General features: G+C 41.9%; 1 protein-coding gene across 2 annotated transcripts in view; it reads right to left on the bottom strand.

Moving 5' to 3' along the window:
- NLRC5 (NLR family CARD domain containing 5) overlaps nucleotides 1-26,669 on the bottom strand; it is an 84,434-nt gene that overhangs the window by 39,855 nt on the left and 17,910 nt on the right. The window contains exons 7-23 of one of the 2 annotated variants that reach the window (XM_034425499.3): nucleotides 25,985-26,068; nucleotides 25,797-25,880; nucleotides 24,814-24,903; nucleotides 24,541-24,591; nucleotides 23,440-23,502; nucleotides 19,940-20,023; nucleotides 19,559-19,642; nucleotides 17,370-17,459; nucleotides 13,664-13,750; nucleotides 13,035-13,103; nucleotides 12,733-12,816; nucleotides 12,352-12,435; nucleotides 11,112-11,201; nucleotides 9,156-9,203; nucleotides 6,197-6,250; nucleotides 5,208-5,288; nucleotides 1,457-1,540 (exon numbers count right to left, since the gene is read on the bottom strand). In XM_034425499.3, the coding sequence (XP_034281390.2) occupies nucleotides 1,457-1,540; nucleotides 5,208-5,288; nucleotides 6,197-6,250; nucleotides 9,156-9,203; nucleotides 11,112-11,201; nucleotides 12,352-12,435; nucleotides 12,733-12,816; nucleotides 13,035-13,103; nucleotides 13,664-13,750; nucleotides 17,370-17,459; nucleotides 19,559-19,642; nucleotides 19,940-20,023; nucleotides 23,440-23,502; nucleotides 24,541-24,591; nucleotides 24,814-24,903; nucleotides 25,797-25,880; nucleotides 25,985-26,068 (1,311 nt within the window). The remainder of the gene's footprint in view (nucleotides 1-1,456; nucleotides 1,541-5,207; nucleotides 5,289-6,196; nucleotides 6,251-9,155; nucleotides 9,204-11,111; nucleotides 11,202-12,351; nucleotides 12,436-12,732; nucleotides 12,817-13,034; nucleotides 13,104-13,663; nucleotides 13,751-17,369; nucleotides 17,460-19,558; nucleotides 19,643-19,939; nucleotides 20,024-23,439; nucleotides 23,503-24,540; nucleotides 24,592-24,813; nucleotides 24,904-25,796; nucleotides 25,881-25,984; nucleotides 26,069-26,669) is intronic. The other variant, XM_034425500.3, reaches the window with a different exon arrangement.

Raw genomic sequence — 26,669 nt, 5'->3', positions numbered from 1 at the left:
TCAAACTCCACAGAGTTGCCAAGTTTGAAGACCCCTGCACTAAGCCATAGAAAATTAAGTTTACCCTCTTATGCTAATGAAGATAGTAGATCTTTAACTTGTTCAATATGTGGTACAGTTGCATCAGTGTTGTATCTAGAAGCTTTATACAAAATATGAGACTGTAGCTTGTTTGGACTGAGGGATTTAGAATTTTGAGAAAATATGGACGAGCCTATAAAACGTCTGCTAGGGGAGTTTATCCATTGACAAAATGGCTGCCACAAGGACCACAGCCAAGTAGAAAGGACCAATTTATCTGGATGCCTCCTGCCACAGTTCTCCTCCTTTCCTCCACCCAAGTTTCATTTTTTTCTGGGCAGATAGATAAAGGGAAAGGTTCCCCTCGCACATATGTGCTAGTCGTTCCTGACTCTAGGGGGCGGTGCTCATCTCCGTTTCAAAGCCGAAGAGCCAGCGCTGTCCGAAGACATCTCCATGGTCATGTGGTCGGCATAACTCAATGCCAAAGGTGCACGGAACGCCATTACCTTCCCACCAAAGGTGGTCCCTATTTTTCTACTTGCATTCTTTTACGTGCTTTTGAACTGCTAGGTTGGCAGAAGCTGGGACAAGGAACGGGAGCTCATCCCATTATGCGGCCCTAGAGATTTGAACCACTGAACTGCGTCTCAGCGTCTTAGCCACTGAGCCACCATGTCCCCTATGGGCAGATAGATACACTTCTACAGTGTAGTTCAGTTACCCGCCATCTTTGTTTTCCTAAGAATGCAGTGGAACCCGGAATTCTTCTTGAAATTACAAGGGGTAGGGAAATAGGTAGAGGTAGTCAAGTTATAACCACATTGAGCCCCAAATTTCTGTTGTTAAAAGAGACAGTTGTAAATTTGAATTCGCCCCATTTTATGACCTTTCTTAGGACAGTTGTTAAGTGAAGCACTGCAGCTGTTAACTTAGTAACATGGTTGTTAAGGGAATCTCACTTCCCCATTGACTTTGTCAGAAGGTCACAAAAGGTGATCACAGGAGCTACATGCCCGTTGCCACGTGTCTGAATTTTGATCCCATGACCATGGGGATACTGCAAAGGTTGAAAAGGTTGAAAAGTGTGAAAAACGGTCATAAAATCCCTCTTTCAGTGCCATTGTAACTTCGAACATTCACTAAATGAACTGTTGTAAGTGAAGGACTACCTACACCTTATTTTAGTTTCACAAATAAAATAATAAAATAATATAATATATAAAATAAATAAATAAATAAATAATAATAATAAAAATAATAATAATAAAAGAAATAAAATAAAAATAAAAAATAAAATACAATAAAATAATAAAATAATAAAAAATAAATTAAAAAGTGAAGAGTGTGTGGAATATGGTTTTTTTTTAAATGGGAATTGGCAACTCTGTGCACCTACATTGGATTTCTCAGGGAAAAATCTCTCTGGACTCACCTTAAGAATCTTAAGCTGCTGAGACCGGACAGACACAACACCATCTGCTTAACATCTTGATCATTTAGTGAATTTCCAGAGAAGCTAGACAGGGGGAATGGAAAGTTTGAGATGCATCGGAAGTATAAAGTCTACCATGACTACTGCATTTATGGAGGTGAAATACTTTTGAAGGTCCAAAGAGCTGTTGAAATGGCCTCCATCAACATCAGGCTTTTGTGGTGATTTTGAGGAACATGACATCAATACTTCCATCCATGACTTCGTCAAACTCAGCACAGATCCAGTAGATGTGGCCCAGTGAGCTAAGCTTTTTTTCAAACTGAATTGCTCCATAGAGAAAAGATTTAGAGGCAGCAATGGTTAATCTTTCCTGCTTAAGCGTCAAGCTTGAAAAAATATTGAAACTAGGCAGAACAAATGCTCCTACTAAATGCCATCATCAAGATTAAAATTTCAGGGAAGCTAGCTTGGACCAAATCCATCTCATGAGCCATTGAATCCTTGCTCCATTTTCTATCAAATGCCAAGTGGAAAATATTAATCAAGAAAACTTGTGTTCTGCTTCTGAGTTACATTTTATAACCATTCTGCCTTCACAGAGTACAATATCCAACATTGTTCATAATGTTGACTAAAGACATTTCTAGCAACAAGAGTAAAATAATAAACCATTCAAGCAATTGTAGATAGAAACACACACACACATACATGCATAAGGTGGTCCAACAGAATCAGGTACACATAGTCCTCAAGTTACGCCCACAATTGAGCACCAAATTTATGTTGTTAAGTGAGAGACATTTGTTAAGTGAGTTTTGCTCCATTTTACGACCTTTCTAGCCAAAGTTATTAAGTGAATCACTGCATTTGTTAAGTTAATAGCATGGTTGTTAAGTGAATCTGGCTTCCCCACTGAAGGTTGCAAAAGGAGATCACATGACCCCGTGTCACTGCAACCCAGGGGTGAAATGTAAAATTTGTTACTACCGGTTCTGTGGGCGTGGCTTGGTGGGGGAGGGGGTAATGTAACTGGGTAGGCGTGGCCAACTTTTTTTTTTTTAACTTTTCAAAGCATTTTTTCTAATGCTTTGAAAAGCCTCTGCTGATCAGGTAACTCACCTGGGATCGTCAGAGAGGCTTTTTAAAAAATACCTCTCTGCAGATAGGCCACTCAGCTGGGATCGTCAGAGACTTTTCAAAGCATTTTTTTTACCACCAGCCAAGAGGTTGCAGAAAAAAATGCTTTGAAAAGCCTCTGACGATCCCAGCTGAGCCGCGCGATCATCAGAGGCTTTTTTTTTTACTTTTCAAAGCATTTTTCCATCGGAAGAGGTTGTAGAAAAAATGCTTTTAAAAGTAAAAAAAAAAAGCCTCTGATGATTGTGCGGCTCAGCTGGGCATGGGGGGGGGCAGGGATTTTTGCTAATGGTTCTCCGAACCACCCGCCGCCATCGGTACCAGATCGGGCGATTTGGTCTGAACCGGGAGCATTTCACCCCTGCTGCAACCGCCATAAATGTGAGTCATTTGCCAAGTGTCTGAATTTTGATCAAGTGACCATGGGGATGCCGCAATGGTCACGTTTTTCAGTGCCATTGTTAACTTGGGACAATCACTCCATGAACTGCTGTAAATCGAGGACTACCAGTAAAGTGTTAAATTGGAATTATTACTGGAGTGGTTTCAAAGCTTGTATGTAACAATTCAGAAATTTTTGTCAGCTAAATAACATTGGATAAGGTTGTCAAAAGAAATGAACTGCTGTAAAAGTAACCATACCGAGCGATCATCTCAACATGGATTCTACAGGCAATGTAACAATATTTAGAAACATTTAGCAAGGTTAGATTTTTATCTGACTTTAGATATTAAAGATGAAATAAATCTGAATGTCCTGAGAAATTAGGTATTAACGGGTCCATGTATGGTGTGAAGGTGTTCATCAACTTCTAATCACAATGGGGACCAGAATTTCTGTTGCTTAGCAAATTCGCTTATTAAGCTAATTTCTCCTGATTTTATGACCTTTTTGCCATGGTTGTTAACTGAATCACTCCAGCTGCTAAGTGAATCACACAATATTTAAGCAAGTCTGGGTTCCCCCATTGACTCTGCTTGCTGGAAGTTGGATGGGAAGATCAGAAATGGTGCTCATTGCCAAGCACCCTGATTTCGACCCCATGATCCTGGAGATGCTGCAACAGTCGTAAATGCAAGGACTAGTCCAGCAGGTTCTGACAGGTTCTGGAGAACCGGTAGCGGAAATTTTGAGTAGTTCGGAGAACTGGCAAATACCACCTCTGGCTGGCCCCAGGAGTGGGGAGGGAATGGGGATTTTGCAATATACTCCCCCCAGGAGTGGGAAGGGAATGGGGATTTTGCAGTATCCTTCCCCTGGAGTGGGGTGGGAATGGAGATTTTGCAGTATCCTTCCCCTGGAGTGGGATGGAAATGGGCATTTTGCAGTATCCTTCCCCTGCCACTCCCACCAAGCCACGCACACAGAACCGGTAGCAAAAAAATTTGAATTCAATGAATAGTTATAGGTCAAGGACTACTAGTATATAGTAAGTCTAGTATGAGAAAAAAAAATCAGCTACAGTATGATTTTTTTTGCAGGGTCCATTCTGCACTAAGAAACTCAGCCTTCATTTGCAGCTGTTGGTAACACATTAAAATGTGCAAATAGCCTCCCTGTCCTGCACTTCGGAATTTCAATTTGCTCCAATTCTGTAGTGATGCTGGAACTAACAGGCTGCCTGCTGAGTTAAAATTCCTCTTGGCAGAATAATCTGTATTTCTTGTTCATCTTTATCTCAAGTTGCCTGCCTCAGCATAAAAAACAACTCTTATCACAGCCTTCTCTGAAATCTGCATAAACCATCTTCAAAAAAAAAAAAAAAAACCCGAAGATTTGGGCAGGTTTTAGCTATGAAGAGGGTAGAAGAAGTTTTACATCCTCAGTCTTTCAAGGGGGGTTGAAACAAGTTCTTCCAACTTTAATGGGAGTTTTGAAACAGATATTCATCGCCATGTGGCCATTTGGAGCTCCAGTAAGGTCGGAGTTATTTTCAACCCAGAACAGAGCCTTCCAGGTGGAAACAGCTTTATAGATTTGTGCCTGATTTTTGCCTGAAAATAATTGAAAATGGAGCGCGTAAAACTTTTCAGGTTCAAAACATTCTGTGCAACAGATTGTTTACATTTGCACTGTTATTGTTCCTTTGGAGAAAGGTTTATTTTCAAACTGACACAAGATTTGGTTTCACGCATTACGACTTTACGACTCCTCAACTCAATTCATTTAGGGACCATTCAAAGTTGCAACAGAAATGAAAAAAGTGTCTTATCGCCAATTTTCACACTCACGACCGTTGCAAAATCCCCATGTTGACCTAATGAAAATTTTCGACGTCTGATAACTGATTCATATTTATGACGATTGCAGTCATGGGGTCAGGTGATCCCATTTTGCGACCTTCTGACAAGCAAAGTCAATGGGGGAGCTAGATTCACTTAACAACTAGGTTACTAACTTAACAACTGCAATGATTCACTTAACAACAGTGGGAAGAAAAGTCTTAAAATGTGAGCAAAATTCACTTAGCAACTGTCTTGCTTAGTAACAGAAATGTTGGGCTCAATTGGTCATAATTAGAGGATTACCTGTATTTTGTTCTTGCAAACTCAGTTCCATTCTGGTTTAAATGTTAGGTAAAGATGTGCACACATCCGTCACAATACTTACTTGATTTCTGCCAATCCAGAACATTTGGTGAGAATCTTAAAGAGGCGAATCATGTCCAGCTGGATTGTGCAATTTTCCAGGCTGAAAGAGAAAATCATGTTCTGCATTACAAAGATTTAAATCCTGAATAGGTTGACACCCCTCTTCTGATCTTTCCCCCTAATGCTTTTTCGCCCTTCCTACAGATTCTATAACAATAAAAAAGATAAAGGTTCCCCTCGCACATATGTGCTAGTCGTTCCCGACTCTAGGGGACAGTGCTCATCTCCGTTTCAAAGCCGAAGCGTTGTCCGAAGACGTCTCTGTGGTCATGTGGCCGGCATGACTCAACGCCAAAGGCACACAGAACACTGTTACCTTCCCACCAAAGGTGGTCCCTGTTTTTCTACTTGCACTTTTTATATGCTTTCGAACTGCTAGGTTGGCAGAAGCTGAGACAGGTAACCGGAGCTCACCCTGTTACGCAGAACTAGGGATTCAAACCGCTGAACTGCTGACCTTTCAATTGACAAGCTCAGGGTCTTAGCCACTGAGCCACCATGTTCCATATCTATAACAATATGCTAACCCAAAATGAGGAAAAATTATTAATCTTTCTTTCTTTCTTTCTTTCTTTTTCTTTCTTTCTTTCTTTCTTTCTTTCTTTCTTTCTTTCTTTCTTTCTTTCTTTCTTTTTGCAACTCTTTGAACTCTCTTCTTTGAACTCTCTAGGAGTCTCTGGAGGCTGGGGACAGCAAAAAAAGTCACTTCCTGTCCTGCTGGAAGTTGGGAAATGGGCCCTTTCAGGCCTCTGGAGGGCCTCCAAGGGAGTTGGAAAGGCTGTTTTCGCCCTCCCCAGATGCATAGAGAGGTTCTAGGGCCAGGTAAGAAAGAAAAACTGGCCTTCCCCAGTTGTGCCATAGATTTGCCATCATGGCCATAGAGAATGGCAGATGGAGCACCACTCCTTTGGAGCTATGAGCCACCCAAAAGATGAAAATACAACTTACTAAAAGCAACGGCAGCTCATCTGCTTCCTGGCATGCTCATTGGCCGGGCTATACCTTCAGAGGAAAAAAAAACAAACTAGGTTATTTGAATCAAGAATTTGGTTGGGTTCTGTATTCTCCCAGTGCAAAAGTGTTTATCAAGATGGTGCTAACATATCTGGTTGTTTAATTTCTGAAATGAAAAGCTCCTGCCCATCTTGTCTAGCACTGATGATGTTACCTAGCTTGAGTCATGAAACTTCTGCAAGAAAACAACGAAGCTCAGAGAGCATCAAGGGCCCCTCATTTCAACCCTGAGCTACACAACTCTTCTCCTTTATTGGTATCTTCTGATCTTGTGTTACCCAGTCTTTTGAGTTAGAGATGCTAGGTATTGAACTGATAAACCTCTGCAGGCAAAACATCTGGATTTTCAGTGTTGAGCGATGCTGCAAATGGTTGGCCAAGAAGCATCTTTATACCAAGATCAGAAGAAAATCTGACAGCATCTTTTTCAACTAACATGGTTTATTTATTGTGAGCGCCAGGTCCCCAAAACTGATGTCTTTTAACAAAATGTATTAGTCAGAAAAGGTGTCACTAGATTCTGTCTGATTTTAGGCTACCATGGACCAGAAGAGCTCTCCTCCTATAACAGTGCTGGCAAACCTTTTCGGCACTGAGAGCCCAAACCAGAATGCGTATGCATGTGTGTGCATGTGTGCGCGCCAGAGCACCGGAAACTGCAAGGCCAGCTGGACGGCGCATGTTTTTTGGCTAGCCTGTTTTTTTGCTGTTTCTTGGGCTATTTTCAGGCTGTTTTCTGGGCCATTTTCCGGGCTGTTTTTGGCCTGAAAACAGCTGGAAAACAGCCTCTCTTTTTTGTGCATGTGTCTTTTTGGGGGCTGTTTTTTGGGCCATTTTCAGGCCATTTTTCGGGCTGTTTTCAGACCGTTTTCCGGTGCTCCTGCGCCTGCAAAGACCAACTGGCTGGAAACCAGAAGAGCAGCTGGCGATGGTGCGCGTGCCCACAGAGAGAGGTCTGCGTGCCACCACGCGTGCCATGGGTTCGCCATCACGGTCCTATAGTATTCAACAATGGGGGATATATTTCTCTTGGAATCCTTGTATATTGGTATATTGTTTCTAGCAAGTGAAACAGAGGTGAGATGGAACAATTTGCAGGAACTTGAAACCAATTCCTTCCCTGGAAAAAAAAAAATCCACAGTGGAGATCCATTTATTTTTAAGTTTTATGTAGCTGCTGAGCGAACTATATTAGTACTTCCAAGAGAGACCAAAAATGAGTTTTAAAAAAGTTATAGTTACCCCTTGAGGTCCAACCACAATGAAGCCCAAAATTAATGTTGCTAAGTGAAACATTTGTTAAGAGATTTTTACCCCATTTTACAACCTTTCTTACCATGGTTGTTAAGTGAATCACTACAGTTGCTAAGTTAGTAGCTTAGTTGTTAAGTGAATCTGGCTCCCCTCCCATTGACTTTGCTCGATGGAAAGTCACAAAAGGGGATCACGTGACACCGGGACTCTGTGACCGTCATAAATAGGACTCAGTTGCCAAGCATCTGATTTTTTGATCACATGATCATGGGGATGCTGCAGCAGTCGTAAGTGTGAAAAACGGTCGCAAGTCACTTTTTTCAGGGCTGTGGTAACTATGAATGGTCATTAAATGAGCTGTTGTAAATTGAGGACTACCAGTACTTAAAAAAAAAAAAACCACCCCTTGGTGCTGATAGAAATGCAGAGGATTTTTAAACATGGGTGGGGAAAAAGTCGTTCCTCAGTCACACAGTGTAGAAAGTAGTACAGTTACATGGTTTTCCCAGTTGCAATGGAAGGCTGTGAAAGTTGGTCCATAAGGAAGGCTGAGCGCCAAAGAATGGAGGCCTTTGAACTCTGGTGCTGGAGAAGACTCCTGTGAGTCCCTTGGACTGCAAGGCGATCCAACCGGTCAGTCCTAGAGGAGATCAACCCTGACTGCTCTTTAGAAGGCCGGATCCTGAAGATGAAACTTAAATACTTTGGTCACTTAATGAGAAGGAAGGACTCCCTGGAGAAGAGCCGAATGCTGGGAAAGACTGAGGGCAAAAGAAGAAGAGGACGGCAGAGAACGAGGTGGCTGGATGGAGTCACTGAAGCAGTCGGCGTGAGCTTCAATGGACTCCAGAGGATCAGGGGTGAAATGCCCCCTGTTCGGATCAGATCCGGTAGCAATGGAGGCAGGTGATTTGGAGAATCGGTAGCAAAAATCCCTGCGCCCCCCACCCCCATGCCCAGCTGAGCCACGTGATCATCAGAGGCTGTTTTTTTTACTTTTAAAACCATTTTTTCTACAATCTCTTCAGCCGAAAAAATGCTTTTAAAAGTAAAAAAAAAGCCTCTGATGATCGCGTGACTCAGCTGGGATCATCAGAGGCTTTTAAAAGCATTTTTTCTACAGCCTCTTCGGCCAAAGAGGCTGTAAAAAAAATGCCTTTAAAAGCCTCTGGCAATCCCAGCTGAGTTGCCTGATCGTCAGAGGCTTCTAAAAGCATTTTTTTCTGCAACCTCTTCGGCCGAAGAGATTGTAGAAAAAATGCTTTTAAAAGTAAAAAAAAAAAAGTTGGCCACGCCCACCCAGTCACATTACCCCCCCACCAAGCCACGCCCACAGAACCAGTAGTAACAAATTTTAGATTTCACCCCTGCAGAGGATGATAGAGGACAGGAAAGCCTGGAGGAACGTTGTCCATGGAGTCGTGATGGGTCAGACACGACTTGGCAACTAACAATGATACAGTTCCTAGTGAAAGTCCACTGATTTTTAATTGAAATACTGGATCAGAAATGAGCAAATTTTGAAACTGGTCCCTAAAACCAGAATGCAAAATTGAACCCGCATCCCTGCCTGTTAATCCATAATCAAGATAATTCCTAACTGAAATGAAAGATGCATCAAAATGAAGACAATCCTCACCTGATTTGTTCTCCAAAGCTTAAGCGACATCTCTGGATGCTTCCCAAACTATAAGAGAAAGCAGAAATGCTATGAGTAAAGTGATTCCTAAATGAATGTAGAATCCCAGCTTCTCAAGTGAGATGAATTTGACTTCTCAACCAGGATTTTTCAATTGTGCAGCAACTTGATGTGATACCTCCACTCTGAGCCCATCTCCATAGATATTTGGAGTTTAAGGTAGTTGTTGTCTTTGCTACGGACAAGCCTTGAAAAAAGAATCTAATTCCAGCGAATTAATTTGCATAAATATCATTCCTGCTCTTTTTGGCCAGTCTATTGTAAAATGCAAGAAGAGCTACTGATAAGGAGAAATATTGCTGAAATATTGCTATGGTGCTGTATTTCTCTGACAATGTTAAAAATGTATGGAGTTCAAGTCCCAGAATTCCCCAGTCAGAATTCTGGGAGTTGAAGTCCATAACTTCTTAACATTCCTAAGGTTGAAAAACATGGCTATAGTGGTTAAAGCAGTGGTCTGCTACCTTAAACACTCAACGAGCCATTTGGACCCGTTTCCCACAGAAAAGAAAACACCGGGAGCCACAAAACCTCGGTGGGTGTGCCCAACTCGACGTCACTCACTTTCACCAGTCACATGACCACCCCCTAGCCACGCTTACCCAGCTGGTCATTAGGGCAGAGAACCGGTTGTTAAAAAACAATGGGAACCACAAAACCCTTTTGACATCTCTCTCTCTCCCCTCCCTCCCTTCCTCCCCCCTCTCTCTGTATCTCTCTATGTCTCTCTCTCTCTCTCTCTGTATCTCTCTATGTCTCTCTCTCTCTCTCTCTGTATCTCTCTGTCTCTGCCCTGGCCGCTTTCCATCCCCCGCCATCCCCCTTACCTTCTCAGGCCAAGCGAGGAGTGACTGGGAGGGGAGGGCGAGGGGTGGGGCCAGCCAGTGGTGGGATCATCCAACAGGGAGCCATAGCAGAGGGCCCAAAGAGCCACATGCAGCTCTGGAGCCGCAGGTTGCAGACACCCGGGTTAAAGGCTCTGTAGTAGAAACTGGGAGATGAGTGAATTCTACTCCTGTGTTAAGCTCAAAAGTCAACTGAGAAAGTTAAGATCAATCTAACTCAACCCTTGGAAGAAGGCAAGGACAAAAATGGTTATCAAGAAAATTGCAAGGTCTACTCTGAGCTATTGTCTGACCTTAAGGCACACAAACAAGCAAGAAACCCTCAAACCCAAATCATCCAGTTGTATCAGAACCAGGGGTGAAATGCTCCTGGTTCGGACCGGATCGCCTGATCCGGTAGTGATGGAGGCGGGTAGTTCGGAGTACCAATAGCAAAAATCCCTGCCCCCCCATTGCCCAGCTGAGCCGCGCAATCATCAGAGCCTTTTTTTTATATTTTTAAAAGCATTTTTTCTGCAACCTCTTTGGCCGAAAAAATGCTTTTAAAAGTAAAAAAAAAAAGCCTCTGATGATCGCGGGCTCAGCTGGGATCATCAGAAGCTTTTAAAAGCATTTTTTCTACAACCTCTTATAGAAAAAATGTTTTTAAAGGGAAAAAAAGCCTCTGCCGATCAGGCAAGTCAGCTGGGATCGTCAGAGGTTTTAAAAGCATTTTTTTACAACCTCTTCAGCCGAAGAAGTTGTAGAAAAAATGGTTTTAAAAGTAAAAAAAAAAAAAGTTGGCCACATATCAGTCATATTACCCCACCACCACCAAACCATGCCCACAGGACCAGTAGTAACAAATTTTACATTTCACCACTGATCAGAACACCACTTCCTCCAGTCCCAACCATTCAAGAGATTTGCCCCTGGAGAAAAAGACTGATGCAGCCCATCACAGCTGATAGACTTCTGTTGATAAAGATGTGGACTGGACCAAAGACTGCTGACCTGTTGGATTGAGAAGGTCAATGGTGAAGAACTGGTGTGTTTTTTATTTTTTACATACCCTAAATGCACTGAAGTGATATGTTCTAAGCCGGAGAAGAATTCCAGCAAGGAAATGACACCATCCAGTGACATTTGGTTATTATCCAGACTGGAAGGAAAGAGAACCGAAATGGTCATTGCCAGGAACACAGATATGATTACAATGTATACAAAAGCAAATCTGACCACAGAGAATTCCTTTCACGGTATTCAAAGCTCTAAGCACCTTGTCCTAGTTACTTGGTATTGGTATGTGAGGGTAAAAAAAGAATAATTAATACATAAATTTAATAGGCTGATGTTTTTTAATGTTGTAATGCTGCTCACTTTCAGTTCTCTCTCTCTCTCTCTCTCTCTCTCTCTAACATCAGGAGCATATAAAATAATGGTTTGGAAAGTAGGGAACCTGAAAATGTGTGTGGACTTCAACTCCCAGTATTCCCCAGCCAGCATGCTGAAGTCCAGACATCTTCAAGTTCCCAACTTTTAAAGTTATTAATACAAAATAATATAAAAATAGCACTTAAGTTCCCAACTGCCTGTTCTGACCTAGGCTTCCCTAAAAAGCAGGAAGCAGAGTCTTGGTCCCGGCAAAACCCCTTTTATTTACATGACTGTGAATTCCTTTCATTCACAGTCAGCAAGGCTTGGCAAACAGTCTTTCAGAGGAATATTTATCAACGCAAACCTTATCTCGCTTGGAAAGCTGCCAGATAACTAGTTTCCAAATGCAGCGTAAGGCAAAACGTGGCACAGAGTCTCTTAGAGTCATGAACAGAACTTTCCACTCTTGAAACGACCGACCAACTGAACTGTTTCCTGCAAAAGCCCACTCCCTGTTTGCTCCTCTTTTGTTTCCTATGGGAGGAGTCAATCACCTCCAAGGTGTGGCTTTACTCCCAAGTCGACCCTGCTTTCTTAGTTGTTCTTGTCTCCTGGCAGCTCTGCGCATGCGTACATTGGGAACGGGCTCCAGCTGTTCCTCTGCCTCGCTGCTGTCTATCTCCCTCTCTGCCTCTGATGCAGAGCCCTCGTCTGAGCTTTCCCCAGCCCCCAGGACCGGCCCATGCTCCTCCCCAACCTCCTCACTGTCCAACTCTGCTGCCAGCTCTGCTGGTTGCCAGCAGGCCACAACATTGCCATCAAAAAGTGGTGTCCAGACAATGTCTACAATGAGGACTAGGTCAGGATTATTTAAGATCTGTCTGAGGATACTTATTTCTACAAATATCACTAATTAAAGAGAAACTTTTACTTACATTAAAGAATTCAAATTCTTCAGATCTTGGATGGAATTCATTATCTGCAGAACTCCTGAGTCACCGAAAGAATTATTTGACAAACTGATGATAGGACAAAGAAAAGAATGCAAAGAGGAGATTACTAATCCAATGTGCCTATTTATCTTCTGTTATTGCATATTTTACTTTAGACTGTGAATTTAATTGAGGCAATACTTTAATTTTATTGATTTGGGTACAGGACCCAGTGGAAGATTTCAAAATATTCAGATGCATCCCAATGTATCTTCTCCAAAATGGAAGCTTCTGGAAGACTAACATATTGATGCAGACATTCAAAATTTCAAAGTGCTCACAAGCTCAGGACATTGACATTAACTGACAAGAATGAATACTCACTCTAATTCTAATATGCTGCTGCACCTTTTCAGCGCTAAGCACAGGTTCTTGAGATCTTCATCATGAAAATGATTACCTGCCAAGCTAACAAAGAAGGAAAATCACCATTCAAGTGTTGATTAAGCCAGGTAAGTCTAAATCTTCTCATGCTAGGTTCACACAACATAGCAAACCCTAAACCTGATTCAGAAAATTTTTAGATACTTAATAGTGTTCCTCAGAACCAGTGACACATACAATGGTCTTTTCCCTTCAAGCATTTAGAGAACCAAACTAAGTAGATATTAACAAAGTGATTGTACCATATTTTCTTTGATGTCACCTCCATCTGTTGACTTTTGTTTAACTGGACATCATGAAAATTGTAATTCCTGTAGCAAAGGCAAATGACAAAATATTATGCAATGGGTACAAGGAACCAGCACCAGAAGTCCAGCAATGTGATTGGTTAAATGTGGCTAGAAATCTACTAGAGGTAGAAGGTCAACAGGAAGACCCACTACCAAGGCAATGGTGAGATCAAAGGAGCCTGACCAAGAAAGAAACTTGAGGAAACATCTCAGATAAGCCATTCCCTAGTTCACATGAAGATTGAGGGACAGGAAAACACTTTGAGACTTGCAAAATTCTGTCAATATAGGTTTTCCATAAAAATAGTCCTTATCTACATGTCATTGATTTCCTAGTCTGGTGTCAGGCATGAAGACTCAGGACCACACATTAAGTTCCAGTTAAGATGAATTACAAATCACATTTTTGCCTACTCTGGTCAGCTAAGGGTCAGCACTGAATTGGTGCTAGATAAGAGTCAATGGAATTCAAAAGGAGTTAGGCCATTTCTAGCAACATAATGACTCCAGGCCGATGACTCGTTTGACTCTCTGCCTGCTCTTCTCCAACATCTGGTCTTCCTTGAAGGTCTGACACATACCTTGACTGAGTAACATCAGGGCCTCCTTTATTCACAAAGGTCAAAACTGCAATATGTTGATCAACACTAGAGAGATGAGAAAGAGTTCTGCAAAACAAAAAAAAAGGGGGCGGAGGGGTGGCGGTTGTTATTAACGAGGGTCTTGGACCAAGGGAGACCACTGTTCCTCAGACAGCTGGATGTGAGTCCCTTCTTGTGAAGTGGGGTCATAGGGGGCAGTTGGGCTTGCTAGTCACATACCTGGCTCCCTGCCATGTGGCAGCAGCCCTGCCTGAGCTGCTTGATGTTATAGCCGCGGTGGCTGTTGACACCCCCAGGCTTATGGTCATGGGGGATTTTAACCTGTCATCAGTTGGCGAGACATCTGAGGTGGCTCGGGAATTCATGGCTTCCATGACGGCTATGGACCTGACCCAGTTAATTTATGGCTCTACTCACATGGGGGGACACACACTGGACCTTGTTTTTGTCTCTGGACAGTGGTTGAGTGATCTCGAGATAGGGGATATAGTGATTGAACCCTTGTCATGGTCAGATCACTCCCTCCTTCGCCTGGACCTTCGAACCGCCACACCCCGCCGCAGGGAGGCGGAACCGACCAGGTGGTTCCGCCCCAGGCACCTGATGGATCCCGAGAGATTCCAGATGGAGCTTGGGCCATTTCCTGAGGTTCTGGCACACGACTCGGCTGAGGACTTAGTGGCCGCCTGGGATAGGGTGGCGGCTGATGCTTTAGACCGAGTCGTGCCTTTGCGGCCTCTGACCCGGCGCCGGTCTCACCTGGCTCCTTGGTATACTGAGGAGCTGGGGGAGATGAAGCGCCAGAAAAGACACCTAGAGAGCAGTTGGAGGGCTAGTCGTTCTGAATCCGACCGAACACTGGTAAGATCTCATATTAAGAATTACCTAGTGGCGATAAGAGTAGAGAAGAGTAACTACTTTTCTACTCTTATTGCATCATCAGATAATCGCCCAGCCGCCCTGTTTAGGGTGACCCGCTCTCTGCTCCATCAAGAGACGCGGGAAGACCCCTTGGAGGGTAGAGCTGAGGATTTTGTACAATATCTGTATGACAAAATTGCTCAGATTCGTGAACAGCTAGACTCTGACTGGATTGATCCAGAGGAGATGACAGGGGCAGGTCCTGAGAATATTATTTGGGAAGAGTTTGATCCTGTGACTCCCGAAAGCGTGGACAGGATACTGAACAGACTAAATGCGACCACATGTTTATTGGACCCGTGTCCATCCTGGTTGGTACTGGCCTCCCGGGAGGTGACACGAGGCTGGCTCCAGGAGATTATAAATGCTTCTTTGAGTGAGGGTGTCTTTCCCACCGTCTTGAAAGAGGCGGTGGTGAGGCCCCTCCTCAAGAAGCCCTCCCTGGATCCAGCTGTATTAGCAAATTATCGTCCTGTCTCCAACCTTCGCTTTGTTGCAAAGGTTGTTGAGAGTGTGGTTGCACGACAACTGCCTCAGTACCTGGATGAATCGAATTATCTAGATCCGTTCCAGTCAGGATTCAGGCCCAGGTACAGCACAGAGACAGCATTGGTCGCATTGGTTGATGATCTCTGGAGGGCTCGAGACAGGGGTTGCTCCTCAGTCCTGGTCCTATTAGACCTCTCAGCGGCTTTTGATACCATCGATCATGATATCATGCTGCACCGGTTGGAAGGGTTGGGGGTGGGAGGCACTGTTCTACAGTGGTTCTCCTCCTTTCTCTCTGACCGGTCGCAGTCTGTGTTGACAGGGGGACAGAGGTCAACCCAGAGGCCCCTCATATGTGGGGTGCCGCAGGGGTCGGTCCTCTCGCCTCTCCTGTTCAACATTTATGTGAAGCCGCTGGGCGAGATCATCCGTGGTTTCGGGGTGGAGTACCATCAGTACGCTGACGACACCCAGCTGTACATCTCCACCCCGGATCACCCCAACGATGCCCTTGAAGTGATGTCCCAGTGCCTGGAGGCCGTACGGATCTGGATGGGGAGGAACAGGCTCAGGCTCAACCCATCCAAGACCGAGTGGCTGTGGTTTCCGACGTCCCGATATAGTCAGTTGACGCCATCACTGACTATTGGGGGCGAATCACTGGCCCCCACGGAGAGGGCTCGCAACTTGGGCGTCCTCCTGGATTCACGGCTGTCTTTAGAAGAGCACCTGACGGCTGTGACCGGGAGGATTTTTTATCAGGTTCGCCTGATTCGCCAGTTGCGTCCCTTTCTGGATCGGGACTCGTTACGCACGGTCACTCATGCCCTCGTCACCTCCCGCCTGGACTATTGTAATGCTCTCTACATGGGGCTCCCCTTGAGGAGTACCCGGAGGCTCCAACTGGCGCAGAGTGCGGCCGCGCGGGTGGTAATGGGAGCGTCATGGTGCTCCCATGTGACACCTCTCCTGTGCGAGCTGCACTGGCTCCCGGTGGTCTTCCGGGTGCGCTTCAAGGTTTTGGTTACCACCTTCAAAGCGCTCCATGGCTTAGGACCTGGTTATCTACGGGACAGCCTACTACCACCAATAGCCTCCCACCGGCCAGTACGCTCTCATAGAGAGGGACTCCTCCGGGTGCCGTCAGCCAAACAGTGTCGGCTGGCGACCCCTAGGGGGAGAGCCTTCTCTGTGGGGGCACCTACCGTCTGGAATGAGCTCCTCCCAGAGATACGGAGGATTCCGGATCTGCGCACCTTCCGCCGCGCTGTGAAGACTTTTTTATTCCATCAAGCGGGCTTGGCCTAATCTCCTCCCTCTTTTAATATGTAAATTTTAATCTGTTTTTAAATTATTGGGGTGTTTTAATCTGTCTGGACCAAAATGATTTAATTTGATTTTATCTGGTTTTAAATTTTGTGTATTTATGTATTTTATTGCTTGGCTGTTCACCGCCCTGAGTCCTTCGGGAGTAGGGCGGTATACAAATCAAATAAACTAAACTAAACTAAAACCGTGCCTTGTTGGTAAAGTTGACCAAAGTTCTACAGGAAATAGCCTAAGAAATTATGCATGAACACATGGTTCCATGCACCTCCATTTCTCGTGGTGAGAAGTTCCAGAAACCCAGTGTCCATCCAGATTTTATTCCCTTTGAAGCAGGTTATTCTATACAGGTAGTCCTCTACTTACAACCATTTGTTTAATGACCATTCAAAGTTATAATGGCACTCAGACTAATGAATTAAAACTGGACCTTGAACTTACGACCATCATAGCATCTTTACTGTCATGTGGTCAAAATTTGAGTGTATGGCAATTGATAGTTGCATTGTCCTGGGATCATGTGATCACTATTTGTGACCTTTTCAGCGAGCTTCCAACGGGCAGTCAATGGGAGAAGCTGGATTTAATGACTGTATGATTCACTTAACTTGATTTGCTTAATGGCTGCATGATTCACTTAACAACCATGGCAAAAAAGTGGAAAAATTTTGTGCGATTCATTTAACAGCCATCTTGTTTAACAATGGAAATTGATCCAATCATAGTCATAAGTCAAGGACTACCTGCATTTGTTTTAGAAATAAACTGATTCTGCATAAGTGCAAACATACAACTCAAAACTTTTCCAGAGAACGTTCAACCAATCAAAAGTGGGCACATACAATAAAGCTAAAATGCTTCTGCTGCTCAACCTTCAGCCCAAAATAATAACAGCAGCCATTTCTCTTAAAAATTGAATTGTCCTTTTCTTAATTAGCCCCAGGCATACCTGGCTTCCAGCTTCGCAACATTTGGGCAAAGATTCACTGAGTCCAGGAGATAAAATATGCTCTTAAGTGAAAGCTGGTTGTTGCTTAAACTGCAGAAAACCAAAACAAGAAAGAGAGATCGTTAAAAAACAGCTATAACAATAAATGCCACATTTATATTAACTGATGGCTTAGTGCAGGGGTATCCAACAGGGGTGAAATGCTCCCGGTTTGGACCGGATCGCCCAATCCGGTAGCAATGGTGGTGGGTGATTCGGAGAACCGGTAGCAAAAATCCCTGTGCCACCCCCCCCCCACCATGCCCAGCTGGGCCACACAATCAGAGGCTTTTTTTTTTAACTTTTAAAAGCATTTTTTCTACAACCTCTTCTGACGAAAAAATGCTTTTAAAAGTTAAAAAAAAAAGCCTCTGATGATCGTGCGGCTCAGCTGGGATCGTCAGAGGCTTTTCAAAGCATTTTTTTCTGCAACCTCTTGGCCGAAGAGGTGGTAAAAAAAATGGTTTGAAAAGTCTCTGACGATCCCAGCTGAGTTGCCTGATCAGCAGAGGCTTTTCAAAGCATTAGAAAAAATGCTTTTAAAAGTTAAAAAAAAAGCCTCTGATGATCGCACGGCTCAGCTGGGATCATCAGAGGCTTTTCAAAGCATTTTTTTCTGCAACCTCTTGGCCGAAGAGGTGGTTAAAAAAATGCTTTGAGAAATCTCTGACGATCCCAGCTGAGTTGCCTGATTGGCAGAGAGGTATTTTTTTAAAAACCTCTCTGACGATCCCAGCTGAGTTGCCTGATCGGCAGAGACTTTTCAAAGCATTAGAAAAAATGCTTTGAAAAGTTAAAAAAAAAAAAGTTGGCCACGCTCACCTAGTCACATTACCCACCACCACCACCAAGCCACACCCACAGAACCGGTAGTAGCAAGTTTTACATTTCACCCCTGGTATCCAACCTTGGCAACTTTAAGACATGTGGATTTCAACTCCCAGCATGGCTGGCTGGGAAATTCTGGGGAAATGAGCAATTTTTATTTCAAGTCAGATAAACAACTGCAATTTATGGGGTTGTGTGTCTCTGAGTTTGTTGTTGCTAGGGGAGGGTGAGGAATCTGTCCCACCTTGGCAGCTATGTCCACTAGCCCATGCAACTTTCTGGATAATGTTTTTCAAGGGCGGAGAAAGAATCACTGACTCAAGGCCCCCCAGCTGTGTCTCTAAACTCATGGCTTGCAAAATTCAGTTTGAATGTACTTTAGATCGCAAAAAAGTCAATTGGAATTACAGGTGGTCCTTGACTTACAATCACAATTGGAACCAGATTTTCCATTGCTAAGCATGACGGTTGTTAAGTGAGTCACACCCAATTCTATGTCTTTTCCCACAGTTGTTAAGTGGATCACTGTTGTTAAGTGAGTTGTGTTGTTGTTAAGCAAATCTGGCTTCTCTCATTAACTTTGCTTGTCAGAAGCCATCTGGAAGATCACAAATGGTGATCAGGTGAATGTGGGACACTATAACCATTGTAAATTCATGTTGGTTGCCAAGCAACCAAATTTTGATCATGTCACCATAAGGATGCTGTGATGGTCATAAGCATGAGGACTTGTCATAAGTCACTTTTTTCAGTGACGTTGCAACGCTAAGAAGTTGCTAAACAAATAGTTGTAAGCAGTAGTGAAATCCAATTTTTTTTACTATCAGTTCTGTGGGCGTGGCTTGGTAGGCATGGCTTGGTGGGTGTGGCTTGGTGGGCATGGCAGGGGAAGGATACTGCAAAATCTCCATTCCCACCCCACTCTGGGACCAGCCAGAGGTGGTATTTGCCAGTTCTCCAAACTACTCAAAATTTCCGCTATTGGTTCTCCAGAACCTGTCAGAACCTGCTGGATTTCACCCCTGGTTGTAAATCAAGGACCACCACACAGTTCACTTCACAGTGCTTTCTAGCCCTCTCTAAACAGTTTAAGAGTCAACCTATTACCCTCAACAATCTGGGTCCTCATTTTACCAACCTCAGAAAGTTGGAAGTCTGAGTCAACCTTGAGCAGGTGAGAATTGAGCTATCGAACTGCCAGCAGTCGGTAGTCAGCAGAATTAGCCTGCAATACTGCATTCTAACCACTGCGCCACCACAGCTCTTGCAATCAAATGCATTTTCATATTAAATGAAAAAGGCAAATTTTCAGAAAGACTTACTTCAGAGAACCAGAAATGCACATCTGGGACACCACAGTCATGAGTTTTCTGCATCCTTCATCACCAAGCTGGTTATCTGATAAACTGACACGTTTCTTCAGGTTAGTAATAGATTGAAACACCTCTTTCTGTTTACAGATACTGTAGAACCTCTTGTCATGACCATAATTCGTTCCATAACTTTGGTCACAAACCGATTTGGTCATGACCTGAATCTAATTTTGGAAATTTGGCGCTTACAAAAAAAAAAAATGATGTGGAAGGGGACATCGGCCACGAAAAAAAAAATTGTGAATTTTTTGGTCGGAACCCAATTTGGTCATGGTCAGAAGCGTTCGTGACCAGAGGTTCTACTGTATTTTGGAAAGAATGACTACCTACTTGATTTCAGACAGGTGGGAACAGTTCTGGAGAATGTCTACCAATTCCTCTGCCCTTTGTGAATCTAACTGGCAATCTTGCAATCTAGAAAGCAGCAAACATAAATATATTTTTAGTTGACTCCATTAATAAATAATAAATAACTTTATTGTCATTGTACATGTATACACAGTGTACCCATACAACGAAATTCACTTAACACCCAAAGACCAGGTCCAACACACATAACAATCCCCAAACAGATTCCCACCCACCACAACATTCATCTTTTTTATCCCTGTTTGTGGCACATGAAGTTCTTGCAAACTCAGTAACATTATTCCTTATGCCCTGTTATTGTTGCCGATGTGGAAAGACACGGACTCAAGCTGACTAACACAACAGTTAAATCATGGCTTAACAGAATATCAGAGTTGGAAGGGACCTTGGAGGACTTCTAGTCCAATCCTCTGTTCAAGCAGGAAAACCTATACCCGTGATGGCGAACCTATGGCACGCGTGTCACAGGTGGCACACGGAGTCATATCTGTGGGCATACGAGTGTTGCCCTAGCTTAGCTCCAGCATGCATGCGTACGCCAGCCAGCTGATTTTCAGGCCTTTTGGGTCCACCAGAAATCGGGAAACTGGCCATTTCTGGCCTCCAGGGGGGTGGGGAAGGCTGTTTTCGCCCTCCCCAGGTTCCTAGAAAGTCTCTGGAGCCTGGGGAGGGCAAAAACAGGCCTACCGGGTCCACCGTGCCATCGTGTGCCAAAAGCGGGGGGAGCATGGGGGGGTCGCACAGGGTTACCTCTGCATGTTGTGGGTGCTCCAACATTGGAGGTTTTTAAGAAGAGATTGAATAACCATTTGTCTGGAATGGTATAGGTCAGTGATGGCTAACCTTTTTGCCATCGCGTGCCAAAAGCAAGGGTAGTGTGGGGGGGTCACGTAGCTTCAAGAAACAATATCAAATAAAAGACAAGTAATAAAAAAAAAAAGGAAATTTCTCTTTAGTTTTAGGTTGCTTGTCTCCTTGATTAGTTTCCATCCATTGTTTCTTGTCTTGCCTTCTAGTACCTTGAAAAATAGGTTGACTCCCTTTTCTTTAGGGCAGCCCCTCAAATATTGAAATATTGCTACCTTCATTTGTTTAGGATAGTATGGGTGGGAGGAGAGTTGGTACCTAAAGTACCAAGTTAGGGACTAATCAAGATGGAGAAAATCTATTGATATGAACACTAGGAGTGGAGAAAAACAACAACATAATCCATCAATCAATCAAAATAAATATTTCAATATATTTCATATATCCAATATAAATAAATATTCCAATATATTTCTCTTTCACGGGAATTTCAGAATAGGGCTATTAGTTTATAGGACTATACATGTTTCAAGAATAATTTATTTTTATTTATTTTATATCAGATTTATATACTGCCCTTCTCCCTAAGGACTCAGGGCGGTGTACAACCAAATAAAAACATAAACTACAAACATTAAAATATTATTAAAAAGATATATATAAATTTGGCCCCATAATTAAAAACAATAACAAACCAATTAAAAACATTTAAAAGAGTTAAGCCAGCCCGGCTTGCTGAAAAAAGAAGGTTTTAATCCAGAAATGTATTTTGAATCTTGTAGAAGTACAGACCTAGTACTTTACTATTGCTCTTCAAGTTTTTACAGGAATCTTGTTAAGATATTTAATTTAGTAGCTGGAGCAGTGAAGGGTTATGCAGGTAGTCCTTGATTTACAACAGTTCATTTAGTGACCGTTTGGTGTTACAACGGCACTGAAAAAAGTGACTTATGACCATTTTTCACACGTATGACCTTCGCAGCATTCCCATGCTCATGTGATCAAAATTCAGACATTTGGCAACCAGTTCATACTTATGACCGTTGCTGTGTCCCAAGGTCAGGTGATTTTGACAAGCAAAATCAATGGGGAAGCCAGATTCACTTAACAACTGTGTTACTAACTTATCCACTGCCGTGATTCACTTTACACCTGTGGCAAAAAAAAGGTGGTAAAATGGGGGCAAAACGCACTGAACAAAATGTCTCACTTAACAACAGACATTTATTGGGATCAATTGTGGTCGTAAGTCTAGGACTACCTGTACAATGAGTAAGAACACACAGTTATTATAGCTAATTGTTTGAAGAGAGCTGGCCACTTCGTGAGGTAACCTAAACTGCGATTGATTACTATGAGTGTAAAAGGGGACTTTCCTTGTTTCCCGCCTTTTTTCTTCTGTATGTGCCATGTGAGAATTTACCTCAGGATGTTCCTGCTATGCTGATTTACCTGATGATGCTCCTGTTTGCCCCACTACCTAGTTTGCCATACAGTAGTGGCCAAAATTGTGGAAACTTTTGGGGAAAAGTGTATTTTTGAGGTTTGATGGCTAATAGTACCACTTTTTTTTGGAGTTTCAAGTTAATCTTATTCCACTGCTGGAACAGCCTGGGAATAGCTCAGACCTTAACCCAATTGAAAATCTATGGAACCGACTAAAGAAACTTGTTAGTCAGAAGTGATCCAGCAATAAAACTCAGTTAATAGAAGCCATCATTCGATCTTGGTTTCACATTATAAGGGCTGCAGAACTAAAAGACTTGGTTCATTCCTTGGGCAGATGTTGTAACATCTTAATTCATGCTAAAGGTTACCCCCAACTAAGTATTAACTGACATGGTGATAATTTTTGTATATCTCATTTTTTCTACCTATGGTGATAATTTTCGTATATCTCATTTTTTCTACGTGTTTTGCTTTTCTTCTTTATACCATAATTGCTATTCTAATAGCAAATCCTTCATAAAAGTTATTGCATCACATTCTTGATTAAATTATCTTTCTAATGATATATAATTTTATAGTACTACTCCAAAAAAAGTGGTGTTATTAGCTAGTTTTAGAAAATACACTTTTCCCAAAGGTTTCCACAATTTTGGCCACTACTGTATGTATGTTTGCAAAATACATTTATTGATATAAAACTACAAGTTTGTGTCAGCATCTCCGACTATTTGGACACTGACTGTGCAATTCCCTGACAAATCTCCCAAAATGCGGCTGTCTGACAAATTGCATTAATTCTTTAGGGGTGTTGAGTTCCTTAAAACACTGCAACTTTTGAATGGAAGCCTGAAAATTAACCAGCTCCTTTAGCAGTGCACTATTCATGCATGATCTGAAGTCACTTTTCTGAATTATTTTTCAAAGATGTTGTTGCCATGTTGTTTGGGCTCATAGTGTGATAAAATCCTAAATTAAAAATCATATGCATACATTATTGTTATAAATATGATGCATTAGAACTTTATTGCATCCCCAAATAATTTTAAGGTACAGGTCTCTCTCTTTTTCAAATGCTGGGAATATCTTCATGTAATAAAGCCCCTAGGTTTGTTTTTTAAAACAAGCAACAAATGTAAAAATACTATTTGGGTAAACTTTTTTTAAAAAAGTGTCACCGATAAATTCTGACATACAGAGATACTTACTGTAAAGTTAAACTCCTGGGTTGGGGAGCAATTTCTTCTTCATTAATTCTGACATCTTTTAATCTGAAACCATGACATACAGTCAATATGATAGAGTTTTGGGTATTTAAAAATTAGCTATAAATTAATAATATACCGAGATTTTGGCATTACATTGAAAAATATATACTTCTTTTTATGTCATGAAAACAAAATGATGAACTCTTACTAATGTTATACTGAACACTACTTGTATGACTTCAGTCATTATCTGTCCATTTATAGGTTTTGTGTTACCTTTTTTGAAAGTACATCTCAATTTAAATAAAAATAAATTAAAATGCACATACATAGACACACGAATGCAAAAAACCATAACTAGTTCAATTGAGACTTTCAAAATAGCCCAGAAAATCACTGGGATTTAAATTAATCCTAAATCCTACCTTTTTTTCAATTTGGAAAATAAACTTCTGTCCTCTTAATACTTTTTTCCATTGTCTGTCTGCCCAATGTTGCAATTTCTGTCTTTTGGACTTCTTTAAATATAGAATAGTATAGAATAGAGTTGGAAGGGGCCTTGGAGGTCTTCTAGTCCAGCCCGCTGCTCAAGCATGAGAACCTATACTAATTCAGATAAGTGACTGTCTAGTCTCTTCTTAAAAACTCCAGTGATGGAGGTTAATATAATTGACCTCAGCTAATTTTTCTTTAAAACTAATTAATTTCAGAAATTACTGTGAACCAGAATAACCAGAATAACAGAATAATAGTATTGGAAGGGACCTTGGAAGTCTTCTAGTCCAAACCCCTGCTTAGGCAGGAAACCCTACACCACTTCAGACAAATGGTTATCCAACATCTTCTTAAAAATTTCCAGTGTTGGGGCATTCACAACTTCTGCAGGCAAGTTGTTCCACTGGTTAATTGTTCCAACTGTCAGGAAATTCCTCCTTAATTCCAAATTCCTTCTCTCCTTGATTAGTTTCCATCCGTTGCTTCTTATCCTGCCCTCAGGTGTTTTGGAGAATAATTTGACCCCCTCTTCTTTGTGGCAGCCCCTCAAATATTGGAACACTGCTACCACATCACCCCTTAATTCCTTAAAAACCAGTTTCTCACCTAGGTTCCTTTGGAGAGAGGTTAGCAAATGAGATTATTAAGATGCTCTTCCTGGAAATAAGCAAAGGAAAAATAATATGTGAGTTTCATTTTGCGACCCCATCCAACAAAACAGCTTCATGGAATAGTATTAATGACAGTTATCCACAAGGCCAGCAATCTGCCATTTACTTAATAGTCAAGAGATAAAGAAGGTCTTATTTTAAGACAGGGGGGGGGGAAAGAATTTTGCTATGATTTTTTTTTCCTCTTGCAATCTTTAGCAGTTGGTACCTCATTTGAAGCTTGGAAACTTTTGGATAATTTGCAGCTGCTTTGCTGAAGGCCAGGACAGTTCCTGCAGACATCTCGTTGTAGCTTAAACTGTTTAAAATATAATATACTTGCTGTTGCAAATCCATGGCAATTAAGGTTAAAATTACAATCATTTTGTGACCATCCCAGTTTTTTCTATTTTATGAATTAGACTTTTATCTTAAATACAGGCTATCATTTTGTATGGCGTCAAGCCACAGTTTGCTGAACTACGTTTTGAGATTGTGTTCATGCATTTCATTAAACCACAATGTGATAGTTGCTTTTGTTTTAGCTGATAGATGATCCCTGTCTTTTTTTAATAAACCATTGTTTATAAACCACAGGTTAACCACAGTTAACCTGAAACCTAAGCATAGAAACCTAACTGTAACTAAATGGCACATGGAAGTAAGATGTGAATAAGGCACAGTTCACTCTGCAAAACACCGCACAAATATTCCAGAGAACCAACTAAACAACTGCAGTTGTTAAGATGTTGGACTAAGATCAAATACAGCCTTGCCTTCTCAATTCAACATACCTCACAGCATAGTTGTGAGAAAAAATAGGAAGAGTGACAACCATGTACTGTACGCTGCCTTGAACTTCTCTGCAAAGGTGGGATATAAATCTAATGAGTAAAATATAGGGATGGCCACTTATGTAAATATTCCTCAGGAAAAAAATATTTATATTGTGTGCACTATATACGTATAGTGATAAAGCTGATTGTCACAAGCCAATTTTATGACTTAAAAGGTAGTGATTTCTCAGAATGGCAGGTCAAACATGAGACATATATTAATAGATTCAGAAGAAGATATAGATATAAAATGTATTCTGTCAGAGACATGACAGTTATTTGAAGCTACTTTTGGGGCCTGGTTGGCTGGGGAATTCTGGGAGTTGAAGTCCACACTTCTTAAAGATTGAGAAACATTGTTTTATACTATACTTACTCCATTGTCTTTAACTTTTCCATGGCGGGAAATATTTCTGCCAACTTGATCAGATCCTGCTCCTTCAACCTGTTGTCCTGCAAACTGAAATATAGCAACTGATTAAAATGTTAAGATCTCTGATTCAGGGATCTTAACATAAATGCCACTGCTTTACACTTTTCCCTAAATGACAAGGTTTAAATTACTTTATTTCTTCCAGCTGGTGACAGTTTGGCAAAACTCGAACGAGATCTTCAAATCCTGGGCTTTTAAGATTTCCACCAGTTAACCTGAAAACGAAAAGTGACACTGTTGTAATGGAGTCTAAATTCCACTTTCCCATAGAACGTACGAAAAAAATTGATTCTGTAATTATGATGGACTGTAATACCATACTGCATGTTAAGTCATGGCTTGTTTTAATCATGGTTTTTGGAATTAGCCGTAGGACTTTAATACGCATGTTGCATATTATAACTTTGCCTTTTGTCTGCTGAGAACTAGGAGAAGGAGGAACTCATAAGCTGAAATTGATATTATGCTTTCATCAGAATAGAGCTGGAAGGGATCTTGGAGGTCTTCTAGTCCAGCCCCCTGCTCAAGCAGGAGATCCTATACCATGGGTGTCAAACTTGCTCTGTCACATTGCCGTCATGTGATGTTTCATGATGTTTTCCTTATTTGCAGAGTTGGAGTGGGCGTGTTGCATCTGGCCCACGGGCTGCCAGTTTGACACTCCTATCCTATAGCATTATATACTAGTACTATATATTAATTAGATAGATAGATAGATAGATAGATAGATAGATAGATAGATAGATAGATGATAGATAGATGATAAATAGATAGATAGATATGTTGCAATATTTTCAGGATCAGACTCAATAAAGA

This window comes from Pantherophis guttatus, chromosome 11 (assembly GCF_059756535.1).
Source record: "Pantherophis guttatus breed Tessera chromosome 11, ASM5975653v1, whole genome shotgun sequence".
Taxonomy (NCBI): domain Eukaryota; kingdom Metazoa; phylum Chordata; class Lepidosauria; order Squamata; family Colubridae; genus Pantherophis; species Pantherophis guttatus.
This window is presented reverse-complemented; position numbering and strand designations above follow the sequence as displayed.